Raw genomic sequence first — 19,233 nt, 5'->3', positions numbered from 1 at the left:
TAAAAAAATAATAGGACCTAGTGCTTTCTGCCTCAGACCCTGATCCATTTTCTCTAACTCTCAGCAAGCTGGGATTACACGTGTTCGCTACCATGCCTTGGCCTTAATACATATCTTATGTAATAAAAAGTAATACTAGGGCTGGGAATATGGCCTAGTGGCAAGAGTGCTTGCCTCCTACACATGAAGCTCTTGGTTCGATTCCCCAGCACCACATATATGGAAAACGGCCAGATGGGGCGCTGTGGCTCAGGTGGCAGAGTGCTAGCCTTGAGCGGGAAGAAGCCAGGGACAGTGCTCAGGCCCTGAGTCCAAGGCCCAGAACTGGCCAAAAAAAAAAAAAAAAAAAAAAGTAATACTAGTTTAAAATTATTTTCCTATTATCTTAGAAAACATAAATCATTTAATTTTATAGTAGTACTTGTAGCATCATGCACTCATAACCTTTTAAAATATTTTTACTCTATGTAACTGTACCCTTTTTGCACAACTTGTCAAAAATTTGTGTTTAATTAATAAATAAATTACAAAATATTTTTACTTTTGTAAATTGGTTGTGTACTTCACTGTGGTATTTCCATATATGCCTACAATTTCCAATGATAAAGCTCATCACCTTTGTCTTCCTTCATCATTCTTTTCCTCTTAAAACAATTTTCATAGGTTTCATTGTTCTATTTTCATATATGTATGTGAAATACTTCCATCCCTTCATATATATCCTCCTTCACCTTCTCCAATTCTACCTCCTGCTGATATTTACCTCTCCCAATACAATGTTTTACATTCATGTCATTTATGTTTTTTAGTGTTTGTTAATTATACAAATGGGTTTCACCGTGGTGTTTCACACATAGATATTTATCTATTTTGATCAGATTAGTTGCCATGTTGCTCTCTTTTCTATTGTGTCAATCCTCTTACTGAGCAGCTTTCAATGAGTCTCCCTATGCCTTCTTAAACATAGATACAAATTTGTATTCATGTTTTTCATTACTCATTGTCTTTCACATGAACGTTTTCAATCCCCTGCACCATGTCTCTTGACAATTTTCTATCCTCCTCACCATTGTTGTGGCAAAAAATAAAATCCAGAGTTACTATCATACTCTCTAAGCAATTTGAAATACTTCATGAATTTGCCTGCCACCCTGCCACAGAGACAAGGGAAATGTTTTTGCTATTGCTTCAGTTTTAGTACTTATGATGGGGAATGAAGCACATGAGCTGGCAGTTTTATGCAAATGACTGAAAACATACTAAAAGCTTTAAGATTGAACATGTTATTTCTTTTTTAAAAAAGTATATCCCAGACAGGCCTAGAACTTGAAATCCTTCTGCCTCATCCTTCCTAGTGATGGGGTTAAAGGTGTGCGCCATCACTAACAGGTGTGCATAATTTTGATTAAGTAGTATTATTTTATGAGATCAATCCTATGAGTAAGTGAAAGTAATTGCCTGGGCCATTGGTTCATGCCTATAACCCTACCTACTTGCGAGGTAGATACTAGGAAGATCTGCCAGTCTGGGCAGAAAGTTTTTGTGGTCCCACCCTTATATTAGTCAATAGCTAGTTTCAAAGCCACACATATATCATAATTTTCTAGGCAGCAGAGAAGGCTCTATTTCTCCCTTGAAGGGTTTCTTTTGTGTATGTGTGTGTGTAAAACAATAGACAGTGGAAACTATGAGATAATGTTCTTATGACAGTATAGGGTAGTCCTAAGGCTCGAAAACTGGTAGTGGGAAGGATTTTGACTGAAATAGGTAATAACAGGATAAAAACTGAGTTAGATGGAGGAAATTGACTGTATTATATTACATTTTAAATTCTTAGTAAATATGAAAGATGGCAAATAGTTAGCTGGAGTTCAATGAAGAGCTTGAGGCTATTCATATAAAATGGGGCAACATGGGGTATGGGGAGAGAAGAATGACTGGTGCAGGAGAGAAAGGTCAGTGATACATATAGATGAGTACCAGAATTGCAGGATAAAGTCCTAAAGCAGGCCAGAGGAGGTGAGATTCAAGGACAAGAATGGATTTGATGTAGGTGACTCTAGGACATTATACTTGCTGTGTAGCACATGTTGGTAGAAACATTGGTAGGATGTGGGAAACCCTGTTTAATTGCCTCAATTTTCCCATTGTCTTAGGAGACAAAGTTGTTTATTAGTAGAGTATAAGGGAATTGGCATTATGAAAGCAGAAGTTCTACTTTAAAACATAGTGATAAACTTTCATCATTCTCATTGTTCATTTACAACCTAGTGAATACTTTTGAGGCCAAGATCTTGATTTTGTTAATGGTGTCACAAAATAGTGGTAGGGTAATATTATGCAGAATTAACAATATTTTATATTGACTTTAGAATTAGAAATTAAAGGATCAGCAAACAAAATGAGTCACCAATGGGATGTGTGTTGTTTGAAGTTTTTCATAGTGTTAAATTTACTTAGAGTTCTAGTAATTATTTTTATTTTGCTCTGTTTGACTTTGGGTTGTGGGTCTTGCTTTGTTGGCTTGTCTGGCCCCAAACTCCTTTGTTCAAGTGATTCTACTAGCTCAGGCTCTCAAGTAGCTCTGCCAGACACACACCATGTCTGACTATTATATTTTCAGGTTCCAATTTTAAGTTAAAGAAGATTCTAATAACTAGTATTTCTTGAAGGTATGGTATTATAGTTCCCTGTATCAGAATTTCCTGGGGGTACTTGCTAAAAATGAAACTTGTCAGGGCTAGGGATGTGCTAGTGCACTTATTTAGATTGAGAAAGATCCTGGAATCCATTCCTAGTATAACAAAAATAAGTGTAGAGCTGGGAATGTGGCTTAGTGGTAGAGTGCTTGCCCAGCATGCATGAAACCCTTGGTTCAATTCCTCACTACCACATAAACAGAAAAAAACTAGAAGTGGCTCTGTGGCTCAAATAGTAGAATGCTAGCCTTGAGCAAAGAAGCTCAGGGAATGTACCTAGGCCCTGAGTTCAAGCCCCAGGACTGGCAAAAAAGAACAACGAAAAATGTAAAAGTCTTCATTCACACAGTCATGTGCTTTCATTCTTTTGCGATAATACTTTGGAATAATTGGTGCTGTTTTTTACGTGTTCAGTGAGTATTTTCTTTTGTTTTATTTTAGTGCCCATTTTCCAGAACTTTTTGTATTTATGAAACTGTGGTTGTTCTGTTCTTTTATTAGTGAGGATTAAGATTTTGTGGCTTATATCAGTGGCCCTCATTTCAAAGAAAATACATTGTTTTTTCCAGGCATCTTCATACAGTGGATTCAAGCAGCAGTGATGACTTTGAAGCCTGTAAGTAGAGTCTTCATGCAGCAAGGCTCATGTTGAAATGTCTTTTTAGATATCTGAAATGAGATTAGGTATGCTTTGTATTACCTATTTCTAGGTTTGCCTTAAGTCTCTTTCAAGACAGGGGAAGTTTATTTCTGTAGAGTCTATTCTCTCTCTCTCTCTCTCTCTCTCTCTCTCTCTCTCTCTCTCTCTCTCTCTCTCTCTCTCTCTCTCTCTCTCGTCTTGCCTGAGCATTGTCCCTGAGGTTTTTTGTGTATTTTTTTTGCTCAAGGCTAGTGCTCTACCAATTGAGCCACATCTCCCTTTCTGTTTTGTTTTGTTTTTGTTGTTTAATGGAGATAAGAGTCTCACAGACTTTTGTCCAGGCTGGCTTTGAACTGGGATCCTCAGATCTCAGCATCCTGAATAGCTAGGATTACAAGTGTGAGCCACCATAACTGATATGCTTCTACTTGAGCCACATCTCCTGTTCCAGTTTTTTGTTTTTTAGTTGGAGATAAGAGTCTCAAGGATTCCTCCTTCTTGGGTAGTCAGCTTCCTATCTTAATTTTCTGAGCCACAGTCCTCTAGCTTGCTTTTCTTAAAAAAACTCCTATGTCTTCCATTATTGTGTCTCCTTCATGGGAGATGTAAATAGTTTTCTTTAAAAACAAATTTCTGTTGCTGGAGATAGAACCCAAGCATACTGAAGCACACCCTTATGCAGCCCAAGGAGATGTGAATTTTATAAACTCTAATTTATAGATATTGACTTTAGAGTGATTTTATTATGCTTAATATGCTCCCTAATGCTGTGAATTTTCCCCCCTCTAATTTAGCTGTGATCACAAAGACACCACTGATTGGGTAAGTAGGAGAATCTTTGAAACGGTTGTTTTAAAGGTAACAGCATGGGTAAGAAGTAAAATTGCATTCCTCTCTGAACACAGTGAGGTGCCTGGCCATATGGTTGTGCTAGATGGCCACATGGCTGCATCTAGCTAATCCCACTACACAGGAGTCAGAGGTAGGAAAATCTTTAAAGTATTTTGTTTGCCTCAGCTACATAGGAAGTCCCTGTTTAAAAAAGGTGTATTTCTTCCAGTTTGTGCCAGATAGTTGTTGAATAAATATCTAAATAAAATCATGTTTGACTGGCTTGCCAGGAATGCCCACATGTTCTGGTTCAGAACCATAATGGCTTCTCTATAAGACATACTGTAAATGGATTTCAGGAGGAAGATGATAAATTCAGATTGAGACCTGACATGCAGAGGCCTGAAGGCAGGACTGGTGTTGAGATATCTAAGGACCAATAGAGCCCAGGATAAGCTCCTAGGATAAGGGAGGATGGATACCTGCTTGTGCCAAAACCATGATCAAACTCCTGCTTGCTAACTGAAATTATCAGCATTCCCACAGAACTTGCATATAGGCATATATGTATGTCTCCGTGTATGTATACATATTACCTGTATATCATTTATATAATACAAATATGTACACATATGTGATTAGCAATACAATACTTAATTGGTGATTGGATTGACATAGGGCTTTGAAAAAATTCTGGAGGGGAGTTGCGGAACTTAAGTGAGAACAGTGGGTAAAACAGGGATAAAACAGACTGATGTCTTACAATGCCAAGTTGTACAATCCTAATTTTTCAAAAGGCTGAGATTCGGGGATTAGTGAGTTCAGGACAGTCAAGGCAGAATAGTTAGGAAGATGCTATCTCCAAAATATCCATCTAATAACAGAGTCAGAGCTGTTCAAGTGATAGTGCATCAGCTAAGTAAAAAAGCCAAGCAAGTGTGAGGCCAAGCTCAAATCTTTGTACTGCCCCCTAACAAAAATAATTTATGTCACAGCTATCACACAGTGGTTAAAAAATATTGGAAGGTGATGAACTTAAGCCTGCTGGAATTACAAAGGCTAGCAAAGGACCCCAGGAGATGCTTGAACACTTCAACCTGGGTAGTGCAGGCAGAATTGATGGGTGTGACTCCTGGCCCAACAGTTGTATGCTATATGTGACACTCTGCCACCAGAGTTAGGTGCTGACTTCTGACTGCAGAGTGATGCTGAGGAGAAACCTCCATTGTCTAAGGTATACAGCGTCCACTGTTGCTCTCTGCCTTTGTCAGACCACTGTATCTGTGAGTTGATAATAAGGAGGAGAATCAAATAGACATTTCTCTGACCTGATTTCCCCAGTACTGTAAAGGTTAATACACTGAGAGAATGCCCAGTTTATACTTAAATGACAGACATCTCCTTTTGAAAGGATGTGAGACACAGGAAAAGTTGCATAGGAAGATGGGAAATCAGAAGTAGTAGAAAATCTGAATAGTTCCAAAGAAGAGAGCTGAGTTATTGTGTGGAAAAGAGCAAATATTAGCAAGGGGTCATCATATCTTGTTCATTCTAGAAAAGGTTGAAAATGCCACAAAGAGAAAAATGTTGTGTTTCATATCTTTCTCTCTTTTTCATGTCTCATGTTTAGGCATGTGTTTACGGACTCAGAATCTGATGATGACTTCCTTCTGAAGAAAAAGAAAGCTAAAATATGTAAGAAAAGGAGCAATAAAGGCAAGTATACTTCTCCTTTAGAAAGTTTGTGAGTTCTGGAGCCTTATCATCCAGCAGTTTAATGATGGAAGTTGCTAAACTTTGGGATTATAATCCTTTACTAACTAGGGCCACCATTTCTTCTTCCATGTGTGTGGCTGCCTCCTTTCTACCTATACATCCATTTCCTGCCACAGCAGCAACTGTTTATGCTGCCTTAGACCTAAATACCCTCTTAGACTTTTACCTGCTTATACTTTCACCCCAAAATAGAAGCTCTGAGAATGAGACTCCAGGGCTGCTTTTACTGTACCCTTACCTTCTCTTCCACCTTTTCTTTATATATGGGAATCACTTGAACAGTAAATCTTTCTACCTACGAGAAACTTGTGAACTATGGTTACAACACTGCCAGCTACTATGAGATACCTGCATAATTACATAAGCTAAATAATACCAGAAGTTTAGCCAGATAATCACAAGCCACATAAAATCAGTTACAGTCTTCTCAGTTTTATAGAAATTATATAGAAATTTTAGAATTATATAGAAACTATAGTTATATAGAACCTAAATTTGAGGAAAAGAAACTCCTCAATCACAGAAATTTAACGTGATGCAAAAAAATTCTTACTTTCTCTTATTCTGCTATGGAGTATTGAATATATTCATGTGTACAAACTCTTGTCTGAGAAACATTGAGCAAGTATATTCTATTTAGAGAAAGTGATTTGCCACTGCTCTTTGATTGCTCTTTTTTCTGTCACTGCTCTCAGTAAAGTAAAAAGACAAACATAAAACAACACAAAATAACCAAGATTCTAAATTGTTATGTTTAAGTTCACAATGTCCAGTTTAGCATACAATGAAGGAACATATTTATAAAGCCAGTCACCTAGGAGCTTCCAAAAGTGACTGGTGATGACAATAACAATTTGTAAATCTCTGAGATAAATAGAAGGGGATCAGAACTAGATTTCTTCAAATAAAAGTGAAAAGGATGGATTTGTTGTTTCCCAGCTCACCTTATAATTTCATTGAGAATGGGATCGTGGTGAAAATTAACCAATCATCAAACGATCCTGAGGCTAACCTAGAATTTACAGGTGAAAAGGTTCCATCTGAAGGAGTTCCTGTGTGTGAAGTGGAGCAACCAAAGAAAAGGAAGGAAAAAACGAAACATTTATCTGTGCCACCTGTAAAGTCAGGTATGCTGAATCTGTTGTGTCCCAGGGAATGGGGCTCTCTGGACAAGTGTGTATAATGTGCTTTATTTGTTTGATGTACTTGTGGTCTCGCTGCCCATTCTGTAAGCCCTAACCCCCCAGCAGCAATTAGATTTGGCCACCCCAGTTGAAACGATATTTCTTGAAATGCGAGAGGCATACCTGAGGTATTGTCTTTCTTGCTCTCGTCTTTATAAGTATTCTTCCAGTCAGTGGAGTATTTTTTTTCCCTTGTAACTTTTTTTGCCAGTCCTAGGGCTTGACCTTAGGCCTGAGCACTGTCCCTGGCTTCTTTTTCCGGCCACTTGCAGCTTTTCCTGTGTATGTGGTGCTGAGGAATCAAACCAAGGGCTTCATGCATGCATACATGCACTCTACCACTAGGCCACATTCCCAGCCCTCCTTGTAACTTTTGTCTTCAAGGAATTCTATTCTGCTTTTTCATCTTCTTTCTTGTCTTCTCCTCTCCTCCCTCCTCCCCTCTCCTCTCCCTTCCCTTCTCCTCTCTTCTTTCCCTCTCCTCCTCCCGTCTTCTTTCCTCCCCTCTCTTCTCATCCCCTTTCCCCTCTCTTCCTTTCTTCCTTCTCTTCCTCTCCCCTCTCCGCTTCTTCCCCCCTCCCCTCTCCCCTCCTCCTATTTTCTCCTCTCCTGTCTCTTCTGTTCCTTCCTTTCCTTTCCCCTCCCCTCCCCTTTCCCTTTCTCCCCCCCTTCCCTTTTCTCCTTCTCCCTATCCTTCTCTCTCTATCACTTTCCTCTAATCTCCATTCTTCCTTTTGTCCTTCCACTGGAGATTGAACTTACATTTTCATAAGATCTGGCTATACTGTTAGTTTCTCTGTCTATAAAAGGTTGCCAACCTCTTGAAGTCTTTTCAGATACACTAGTCATGATCACAGGGTCAATTTCTCCCAGTTTTCTTTTTCACAGGAGGACTCTTCTTCATCTAAGTAAGACTAAAGTCTCTCTCAGGCTCTAGCTTCATGATTGGCATGTGACTCATGTTTAATAAATTCCTTGAAGGATGAGTGACATAAACTCTTAGTTTCTAAGCCGGAGGTAAAATTACTAGCAGTGTGAGTGGAGATAAAGGTAAAAACGTTGGGTTTGCAGATTGAGAGGAGAGTACTACTGTGGATGTGAGTAATTTCACTCCTTATACCCCGTGTCCTCAGTGGTCCATGTAACCTAGCTTCTAAGGACATAGCCTCAGTTCCTTTGGTGTTACCCAGCTCACTGCACTGATGTCTCAGTGATTCCCTAAAGAAAGTCACTCAGCAAATATGCAACGTTCATACATAGCTTTACTGATAGATCTTGCTCATCTATTTTACTGTGCTTGACTGTGGCTTTTCTTAATTTTGTCTTCTCCTAGTTGCTTGGTAATGCCAATTTTCAGGATATAAATCAGATATTATTGTTTCAGGTGGCAGAAGACAAAAACACAAGCCTTCTAAGAAGAAACCTGGTGGAAAATGGGAGACTGGGTATGTATCATTCACACTCAATCACTTGGGTATTGATTGGTATACACTTGTTGTCTGTTCCACTAGTTACTGAAGGGATTTTTAAAGGGATAAAGGACTTAGTTGTAGAAACAGAACTGGATTTCTTACGTTTGAATGAAGAGCGTATGCAAGGACCCATAGGTCACCTGTCAGTTTATCTCCTCCCTCTTTTTTAGGAGCCCAGTGGTGGTCTGGGCCTGGCTGCTCCGCCAAGAGATCCCCGGTTACTTGGCAGAGTGGGCCTTTCTTCCCAGGAGCAGTTCTTGTTCCAGAGGTTTCTTTTTTTATTTATTTTATTCTATTCTATTCTATTCTATTTATTTATTTATTTATTTATTTATTTATTTATTTATTTTTGCCATCCCTAGAGCTTGCCTCAGGGCCTGAGCACTATCCCTGGCTTCTTTTTGCTCAAGGATAGCACTCTGCCACTTGAGCCATAGCGCCACTTCTGGCCATTTTCTATATATGTGGTGCTGGGGAATCGAACCCAGGGCTTCATGTATACAAGGCAAGCACTCTTGCCACTAGGCCATATTCCCAGCCCAGGTTTCTTTTTTTTTAAAACTTAGTTCATATAGTGGTCTGTAGCCAAAGGTGAGACTTTAGCTGGGTACAGCCAGGTGGCAACAAAATTGTCCTACACCAAAACAAATGCAGTAGAAGTGTTCAGAAGGTGAAGGTGACATGTTCTTTTCATCTGCTGGAATTGGAGAGGGAGGGAGGGAGGGAGGATGTTTTCCAGGTTTTTCCAGTGCTTTCTGTGAGCCCAGTCACTCTTATTTCTATATTTAACTTTGTGTTTGTTTTGTATTGTTTTGTTTTCTGTTTGCAGTTACAGAGATGGGATCCCAGGGTCTTGTGCATGCTGGCAAGTGGTCTTCCACTGAGCTATGTTCCCTGTCTCCTATAAAATTTCAAAGCTCAAATGTTTTGCTAAAATGAATTACTTGTAGTCTTCTCCCCTTTTCCCACCCTATGTATGGAAATGAAGGCCATTTGAATGCTTGGCCAGTACTCTGTCTTAAATTATAGTCCTTTTTGTTTTCTTTGCTGTTCTTTTGAATTTTTAAAAATTGCTCGTACTAGGTCTTGAACTCAGGACCTTGTGACCTTGTGCTCTGACTAGACTTACCTCCTAAAGGCTGGTACTCTTATAATATGCCTAATCTCTAGTCTAGCCTTTTACTCAATCATTGGAGAATTGGTTCTCTTAGATGTTTCTTCCTCTGCTTGGATGACAACTGTTTTTTTTTTGCCAGTCCTGGGGCTTGAACTCAGGGCCTGAGCATTGTCCCTGGCTTCTTTTTGCTCAAGGCTAGCACTCTACCACTTGAGCCTTGAGCCACAGTGCCCTTTCTGGCTTTTTTTCTGTATATGTGCTGCTGAGGAATTGAACCCAGGGCTTCATGTATGCGAGGCAAGCACTCTTGCCACTAGGCCATATTCCCAGCTCTGGATGACAACTTTTTTTTTCCAGTCCTGGGCCTTGGACTCAGGGCCTTGAGCACTGTCCCTGGTTTCTTTTTGCTCAAGGCTAGCACTTTGCCACTTGAGCCACAGCGCCACTTCTGGCCATTTTCTGTATATGTGGTGCTGGGGAATCGAACCCAGGGCTTCATGTATATAAGGCAGGTGCTCTTGCCACTAGGCCATATTCCCAGCCCCTGGATGACAACTTTTGATTCTCCAGTTTTTAGGCTCCTGAGTAGTTAGGTTTGCAGGTGTGAGCCTTTAGCACCCAGCTGTATATATTTTAAAATATCTTTAATTAGTTGTACCAAGAGGTTTACTTCAACAATCAGTTTAAGAGTATATTTTGTTTTTGAGAAAGTATCTCACTGTTACTTTTGCCTGGGCTGGCCTTGTAGTTGAGATCCTCCTTCTGCTTCCCAGTACCTGGAAATAAAGGGAATGTCTGGTTCAATTTCCTCCCCTCCCCTCCCCTCCCCTCTTTCTTTTTGTCTATTGTAAGGCTCGAACTCAGGGCCTGGGCACTGTCCCTGAGCTTTTATGCTTAAGACTAGCACTCTACCACTTTGAGTCACAGTTCCACTTCTGGTTTTCTGGTGGTTAATTGGAGATAAGAGGCTCAGGGACTTTCTTGCCTGGGCTGACATTGAACCATGATGCTCATATCTCATCCTCCTCAGTAGCTAGGATTACAGGCATAAGCCACTAGTACCTGGCCAATTCCCTTATTTTCTTAGCTATATAAAGTTGATATTGGAAACAATAGATCATTTAGGCAAAAGACGTTAATAATTAAATGAAAACAATCACTATATCTTTTCATTTAAAATCCATTAATTTCTCTCCTTAAAATAGCAATAAAAAGCTCAAATTTCTTTCTTTTTACTTTTATTTATGAGTAATAAATATGTATCTGAATTATTTTACAGGAGAAGGAATATATTTGAAGACTTAAATTGGTGTTTGTTCACATGGTGTTTTCTTGTTATTTTGTCAGTTTTGTCTTGTTTTGTTTTCTAGTGCTGCGGACAGAACCTAGGGCTTAATGAATGCTAGACAAGCACTATTTCATCATGTCTGACTCTTCCATTTCCAGTTTCCAGTTTTAAGTTAAAGAAGATTCAAATAACTCAACTAGTGTTTCTGAAGGTGTAGTCTTGAAGTCCCCGGCATCAGAACTTCCTGGGGTGCTTGCTAAAAATTAAATTTGTCAGCCCAATAAACCAATTAGGAAATGGGCAAAGGAGCTAAAGAGAGACTTCACAAGAGAAGAAATAAAAATGGCAAAGAAACATATGAGGAAATGTTCAACATCCCTGCTAGTAAAGGAAATGCAAATAAAAACAACCCTGAGATACCACCTCACCCCAGTTAGAATGGCCTATACTCTGAACTCAGGAAACAACAAATGCTGGAGGGGGTGCGGGGAAAAAGGAACCCTTCTCCATTGTTGGTGGGAGTGCAAATTAGTACAACCACTTTGGAGAACAGTATGGAGGTTTCTCAAAAAGCTCAATATAGACCTACCCTATGACCCAGCCATACCACTCCTAGGCATCTATCCTAAACAGCAAACCCCAAGATATCAAAAAGACATTTGTACTTCCATGTTTATCGCGGCACAATTCACAATAGCCAAAATATGGAAACAACCCAGATGCCCCTCCACAGATGAATGGATCCAAAAAATATGGTACCTTTACACAATGGAATACTACATAGCGATTAGGAATGGTGAAATATTGTTATTCGCAGGGAAATGGTCAGAACTCGAACAAATAATGTTGAGCGAGACAAGCCTAGAACACAGAAAACAAAGGGGCATGATCTCCCTGATATATGACTGTTAACAAAGGGAGACGGAGAGACAGTAGAGACCAGGTCTGTGAAACCAAAAACTGCTTGTCAAATGGTATTTCCCACAGGATTGGGGCAGCGACCCAACAGTATGTAACTAAAACCAAACAACTACTCAACATCGACCTCTCAGTGGAATACAGTAGCTCTAATATCGACATTATATTTAAAGCCCTAGGCGAATTTTCTTGGGCTTGGCCACGTGGCTACTGTATATGTTCTTGATACATTGTATGTTGTATATATATCTACATGACCTAGAGAAGGGAAAGAAAAACAGGGCGTAAGATATCACAAGAAATGTACACACTGCCCTACTATGTAACTGTACCCTTTTTGCACAACACCTTGTCAAAAAAATTTGTGTTCAATTAATAAATAAATTAAAAAAATTTAAATTTGTCAGGGCTAGGGATGTGCTACTATGCTTGGCTAGGATGATCAAGTTCCTGGATTCCATTCCCAGTATGTCAAAAATGAATGTAATATCTGATTCCAGTCATTCTGGATTAAGCTCATGAAAAACATGTTTACTTTCCTCCTTGCTACTAGACCATGAGATTCCTGGAAATCTTATTCTTTATTTGTAACTATAGAACCTAGCATATAGTAGATACTCAATAAATGTTGAGTCATTTGGGTATGGTGGTTCATGACTCTATAATCCCAGCTTCTAAAGAAGTAGAGAAAGGAGAGTCTCAGTTTGGCTGGCTTGGGAGAAAACGAAGAGATTAAGGTCTGGGTTGTATCTTAAGTAGTAAAATACTGGGGCTGGGGATATAGCCTAGTGGCAAGAGTGCCTGCCTCGGATACACGAGGCCCTAGGTTCGATTCCCCAGCACCACATATACAGAAAACGGCCAGAAGCGGCGCTGTGGTTCAAGTGGCAGAGTGCTAGCCTTGAGCGGGAAGAAGCCAGGGACAGTGCTCAGGCCCTGAGTCCAAGGCCCAGGACTGGCCAAAAAAAAAAAAAAAGTACTAAAATACTTTCTTATCAAGCATGAAGTCCTGGGCTCAATCCCCAGTACTATAATAAAAAAGTAAAAGTCTACTTTTACATGGTCACTCGTTTTTATTCTTCAGAATAATTTGGTGATTTTTTGGAGAACTTTTTGCATTTCAGAAACTGATTGTTTTGTGAATTTATTGAGATTTTTAAAGTTGGTTGCTTATAATATTGATAGTATTCACTTCAAAGAGAATATGTTATTTTTTTAGGCAACTTCTTACAGTGGATTCAAGCAGCAGTGAAGAATTTGAAATCTGTAAGTAGAGTCTTCTTCAAACCACAAGGCTCATATTGACATTTCTTTGTAGATGTCTGAAATGAGATTTGGGATGCTTTCTGTAAGGTAATTGTAGGTTTGCCTCTTACAATGGTCTCTAGATTGGTGAAGTCTATTTATTTCCCTCTAGTCTGTACTTTTCCTGAAATTATGTATGTATGTATGTATATTTTCATTCATTCTATTTTTTTTCTGTACTAGCATTGGTGCTAAACTTAGGTTTGCACATTGTCACTTGTCTTTTGCTTTTCTTATGGTTGCTGCCATATCTCTAGTTCTAGCTTTTTGATATTTATTTGGCAACAAGAGTCTCAATGATTCCTTCTAAATTGGCTTCTTACCTCCTTCCTGTGTTTTCAACCTTCTGGGTAGCTAGGGCTATTCACTGTCCCTTATCTTGTTTCTTTTCTTTCTGTCTTTGTTTTCTTTTCTTTTTAACCTTCCCCCCCTCCCGCTCACGCACGCGCGCGCGCACATACACACACACACACACACACACCAGAAATTTTGTATTCCTTAAACTGCCTTCTCTATAAAATGCTTCCTAAAAATCAAATTAAAATCATGATGCCATGTTTATAATTCCATGTGTTTAAAACTAATAAAATAATAATATAAGATTCATTAAAAATTGATGTATACAGGGGTTACCATTTCAGAAGACTAGTAATGACTACATTTCTTTTTGGACAATGTCACCCCTTCTTATGTTCTCTTCTTTCCCTCCTGTCCCCAACCACAAATTATATAGTTCATTTTCAACAGAGTTTCCACTGAGTTCCACTGCTGCATTTAGAACCCAAGGTTTTAACCATACTGAGATGTACTCTCACTCAGCCCAAGGAGATGTGATTCGGGGGAGATTTTATTATGTTTATGATGCTTTCTAATGCTGTATTTTCCCTCTAATTTAGCTGTGGTCCCAAAGAAAACACCAGTTGGGTAAGTAACAGAATATTTGTTTTAAAGGTAATAGCCTTGATTGATGTTCTGTGTAAGAAGACTTACAAGTAAAATTGCATTTCTTCTGTGAGCACAGTGAGGTGCCTGGTGGTTGATTACTTCACAATCAGTTTCAAAATACTACATTCCTTATTCCTGGCTCATTATCTGTTTTGTCAGTTTCTTCTTAATAATTTTTTTTGTGTGAACTATGTCTTCTGTCCTCAACCCAGGGAAAAAAGTGAACAGCTTGCCTGATGTAGTCTGCATGCCACTTGTAGTGCTTAGGGTATGTTGATGCCAAGTTGAAATGGCTTACCTGTAGCAAATCAAGCTCTGCTTAGCCCAGTATCTATTTGTCTCTCTGCTGTGGCTATAACCAACTTCCAGCCTCCCCTAGTACTATTCCTATTGCTATTGTTTTTTTTTTTTTGGCCAGTCCTGGGCCGTGAACTCAGAGCCTGAGCATTGTCCCTGGCTTCTTTTTTGCTCAAGGCTAGCACTCTGCCACTTGAGCCACAGTGCCACTTCTGTCCATTTTCTGTATATGTGGTGCTGAGGAATCGAACCCAGGGCCTCATGTATACGAGGCAAGCACTCTTGCCACTAGGCCATATTCCCAGCCCCAGCTATTGCTATTGTTTTGATAGAGTCTTCTCATATAGACTAGGCTGGCTTTGAACTTGTTATTCTTCTGTATCTACTTCAAAGAGTGATGGTTTATAGGGCTACCCTGTGATGCCAGGGTATTATTCCTATTAATGAATTCTCTACTTTAGTCAAAGTGAGATGAAGGGTTGTTATTTCGGTGACAAACAATAGGGATACTGAAACAATTACTGGAATAAATCTGAAATCTCATGATAGGCAACTTTGCGTTCTATATTTCAGTCCTTAATTAGTGTAGAAATAAGAACTGGTCATTCCCTTTCTCTTTCATGATCAATCTTATTCATGCATTGAAATGGAAAGATTTGGGGCTGGGAATATGGCCCAGTGGTAAAGTGCTCGCCTCGTATACCTGAAGCCCTGGGTTCAATTCCTGAGCACCACATATGTAGAAAATGGCCAGAAGTGGCGCTGTGGCGAAGCCAGGGATAGTGCCCAGGCCCTGAGTCCACACCCCAGGACTGGCAACAAAAACAAAAAAAAACGAAATGGAAAGATTTTTTTTTTCTGGCTAACTCTGTATATGTGGAGCTTTTTTAGTTTAGTTCTTTTTTTTCCCACGGTGCAGGAATGGAATCCAGGGCCTTGTGCATAGTAAATGTTTTCTATCCTATTTTTTAGCCTCCTCCCACCAGTCACTTGTCTAGTACAAGTATGTACAAAGACATTTGAAGTCAGTATTTGTAGTCACCTGAAATTCTAGAACCAAATAAGGCAGTGTATAAAGCTATGAACTGGCATTTGTTTTGTTGATGGACCTGAGGCTTGAACTCAGGTCCTGGGGCACTATCCCTGAGCTTTTTTAGCTCAAGGTTAGTGTGCTACCACTTGAATGACAGCTTTGCTTTAGGATTTTGTGGTTAATTATGACTTTGCTGCATTCCTGGCTTCAAACCATAATCATTAGATCTTAGTCTCCTGAGTAGCTTGGATTACAGATGTGAGCCACTGCTACCCAGCTGGAAATTGTTTTATTACATTTAAATTCAAATTATGTGAGGGACAGTTTCCACATAGCAAAAGTCACACTTTTCAGGTGAACAATATGATAAATTTGGACAAACGTGCAGTAATGTAGACAGCATCATTACTAGGATATAAAATATTTGCATTGTTTTTAGTCATTTGAGTACTTTTCTTGGGGGTTGTACTGGCATTTGAGCTCAGGACCTTTAGCTTTTTAGGTAGCTAGATGGTCTACAACTTGAGCCTTCTAGATTTATTTTTTAAAATAGAATCTTGGTTTTGCTTTTTGCCCCAAAGTAACTAGATTTAATCCTCCTATTTTTTGTGCAGCTTAGATGACAATTGTGTACCACTACAGCCACTTTTTAAATTTATTATTATTATAAAGGTGATGTACAAAGGGATTGTGTTATATAAGTCAGGTAAAGAGTACGTTTCTTTCTGGACAATGACACCCTTTCCTCTCTCCTAGTTTTTCCCTCTCATCCCACCTACAAGCAGTAAACGTTCATTTTCAACATAGTTCATTTTCACCTGCTGCATTTGTTCATCCTTTGTTCCTTCATTTACATCCAGTTTTGTTTCTTTTGGTCAGTCATGGGGCTTGTACTCTGGACCTGGGCAATGTTCCTGAGCTCTTCAGCTCAAGGCTAGCTCTCTACCACTTGAGCCTCAGTGCCACTAATGGTTTTCTGGAGTTTTTAAAATTGGTGATAAGAGTCTCATGGACTTTCTTGCCTGGTTTGGCTTTGAACCGTGATCCTCAGATCTCAGCCTCCTGAGTAGGTAGGATTACAGGCATGAGCCACCAGCACCCGGCTTACACCGTTTTTTTGTTTTTTTTTTTTAATCAATTCAGATGTGGTTCCTGAGAACTCTTTGTCTGGAGTATTATTGAACCTTAATTGTTCCAGTATGAGCTTTCCAAATTACAAGCATGAGCCACCATACGTCACTTTTTATTTTCATTTTAAGTGAACTCATATTGCTCCCAAGAAGTCTTGTTTGAAATGTAGTACATATTAAAGTTTTAGTTTAGGATGAAAGTGCCTTAATTTTTCAAAGAAATACTGGTTTCAGGTGCACATGGTGCCACATACCTGTAATCCTAGTACTAAGTAGGCAGACATAGGACATTCCAAGTGTTTGGTCAGCCTGACTCATGGGGAATCCCTGTCTCAAAGAATGAAAAAAAAACAAAAAAACAAAATTTGTTTTTTTTTCCAGTCTGTACCAGGTAGATGTTGAATAAATATTTAAACTGAATCAATTTTCATATTCTAGTACAGACCCAGGTGGCTTCTGTAGAAGGCATACAATAGGAAGAGTGGATTTCAGAAGAAAGGCGATGAATTCAGTTAGGGATGTGACACTTAAAGGCCTTTAGCAGGGCTGATATTGAAACATCTAATGACCAGTAGAAACCTGAACAGATATTTGTGAGGATGGATGCCTGCTTGTGCAAAATAGATATCATGAAGCTTGTGCCTGCTGACTCAAATTTAATTCTCCTCACAATTTCCAGGAAGGAAATTGAACCCAGACAAAAAAATACCAAAATAATAAGTTTTGGGGATGACGAATGTCTGTGTGTATATTTGTGTATACATATGGCCTATATATATCATGTATGTATGTACAAATACATATACATGATTAATAGACAATCCTTAATTGATTGGATTTTCATAAAAGAGCTGTGTGAATATGTGAAAGTGATTTGAGGAACAACAGTGAGTGAAAAGGAGTGGATAGATTGGGAATAGGAGTTGGGCTCTGGTGACTTAACACCTGTAATCCTGGTTGCTGACAAGGATAAAATGCAAAGGATAGATTGAGGTCAGCCAGTTGTTTGAGACCTGAAGTTCAAACACTAATACTGCCAAAAAAACTAAAAAATGTATGTGATAGTAGTTATACTACTTGGAAAATGTAGGAAGGTAGTGAAGTTCACCTTGCTTCAATTAGTAGGGCCAGGGATGTGCTAAACAGTTATTTGATCATTTTACCCTAGATGATGCAGGGACATGACTTCAGTCAGAGCAGTTTGTATACTATGTGTGGCACCCTGCCATCAGAATGAGGTACTGGTTTCTGACTGCAAAACAGTACTAAGGAGAACTCTCTGTGCTCTAAGGCAGACTGTTTCAACTGTCACTCTGTATCCTTGTCAGACAATAGCATCTCTAAGATGATGATAAAGAGGAGAACCAAATAGACATTTCTCTACCATGATTTCCCCCAGTAGTGTTAGAACAATACACTGAGAGAGTGCCCAATTTATACTTAACACAGAACAGATATTTCCATTTGAAAGGATGTGCAAAAAAGGGAAAGATTCATAGAAAGATGGAAAATCAGGAGTAATGGAAAGTCTGAATAGTTCCAAAGAAATAGAGTTACTGTGGGGAAAAGACTAAATATTGGCAAGGGGTCATCTTACCTTGTTCATTCTAGGAAAGGTGGGAATTGCCATAAAAAGAAGAATGTATTCAACTCTCTCTCTCTTTCCCCTCCCCCCTTTCATGTCTCATTGATTAGGCAAATGGGTGTTGAAACTGCTGATGAACTCTCACAAAAGACAAAGAAAACTAAGATAAACAAACAAAGCAGAGAAGGCAAGTATATTTCTTCTACCATTGAGTAATAGATGAGCTCTGGAGCCTTTGGCACGGCAGTTTTCATGATTCACAAGACTGAACTTTGAGTTTATAAATCCCTTGGTAGTCAATGGCACCATTTCTTTTTCCATATGTACTGGAGATGGATGTGGCTGGGTTCCAAGCACTCCAGATCCATTTCCTACCACAAAAACAATTATTTGTGCTGCCTTGGAACTGGAGTGTCCCCCCATCGAAGACTTCTACCTAAGGCTCTACCCCAAAGGCATAATGGAGAAGTGAAGAACTGAGACTGAGAACACGGAAGCTGGTCTTTTGCACTTTCAGCTTCTCTCTTTACATGTGGGAATCACATGAAGAGAAAGGGGTAAGGCCTGGGCCCCACCCTACCTTGCTAGAGTCTTGTGAGGTATGTTTTCAACTGTGTCAAGTACCATCTATTCTTTTTTACATTTTTTATTTTTTGGTGCCAATCCTGGGGCTTAAATTCAGGGCCTGAGCACTGCCCCTGAGCTTCTTTTGCTCAAGCCTAGCATTCTACCACTTCTTTATTTTTGTGAAGTTTACTATACATACGAGTCTCATGGATTTTCCATTGTGGGCTAGCTTTGAACTGCAATTCTCAGATTTCAGCCTCCTGAGTAGCTAGGCATGATCCACTAGTGCCCAGCTACCGTCTAATTTTTTAAACATTTTTATTATTAAGTACTTATAAAAAGTTACAATTCTGTAAGTCAGTTTATGAATGCAATGCCTCTTGATCAATGTCATCCTTTCCATCATTCTCCCTCATTTCCTCTCTTCCCCATAACTATCTACAAGT

At 39.3% G+C, this 19,233-nt stretch overlaps 1 protein-coding gene across 2 annotated transcripts in view; it reads left to right on the top strand.

The window, feature by feature from the left end:
• Positions 1–19,233, top strand: part of Gcna (germ cell nuclear acidic peptidase) — a 75,139-nt gene that overhangs the window by 38,912 nt on the left and 16,994 nt on the right. For both annotated transcript variants that reach the window (XM_048335819.1, XM_048335818.1), the window contains exons 9-16: positions 3,269–3,315; positions 4,134–4,161; positions 5,801–5,886; positions 6,972–7,073; positions 8,515–8,575; positions 13,145–13,191; positions 14,127–14,154; positions 18,331–18,407. In XM_048335819.1, the coding sequence (XP_048191776.1) occupies positions 3,269–3,315; positions 4,134–4,161; positions 5,801–5,886; positions 6,972–7,073; positions 8,515–8,575; positions 13,145–13,191; positions 14,127–14,154; positions 18,331–18,407 (476 nt within the window). The remainder of the gene's footprint in view (positions 1–3,268; positions 3,316–4,133; positions 4,162–5,800; positions 5,887–6,971; positions 7,074–8,514; positions 8,576–13,144; positions 13,192–14,126; positions 14,155–18,330; positions 18,408–19,233) is intronic.

The sequence above is a fragment of the Perognathus longimembris genome, chromosome 28 (genome assembly GCF_023159225.1).
Source record: "Perognathus longimembris pacificus isolate PPM17 chromosome 28, ASM2315922v1, whole genome shotgun sequence".
Taxonomy (NCBI): Eukaryota; Metazoa; Chordata; class Mammalia; order Rodentia; family Heteromyidae; genus Perognathus; species Perognathus longimembris.
Note: the sequence above shows the minus strand (reverse complement) of the source record. Positions and strands in the feature narration are given on the sequence as shown.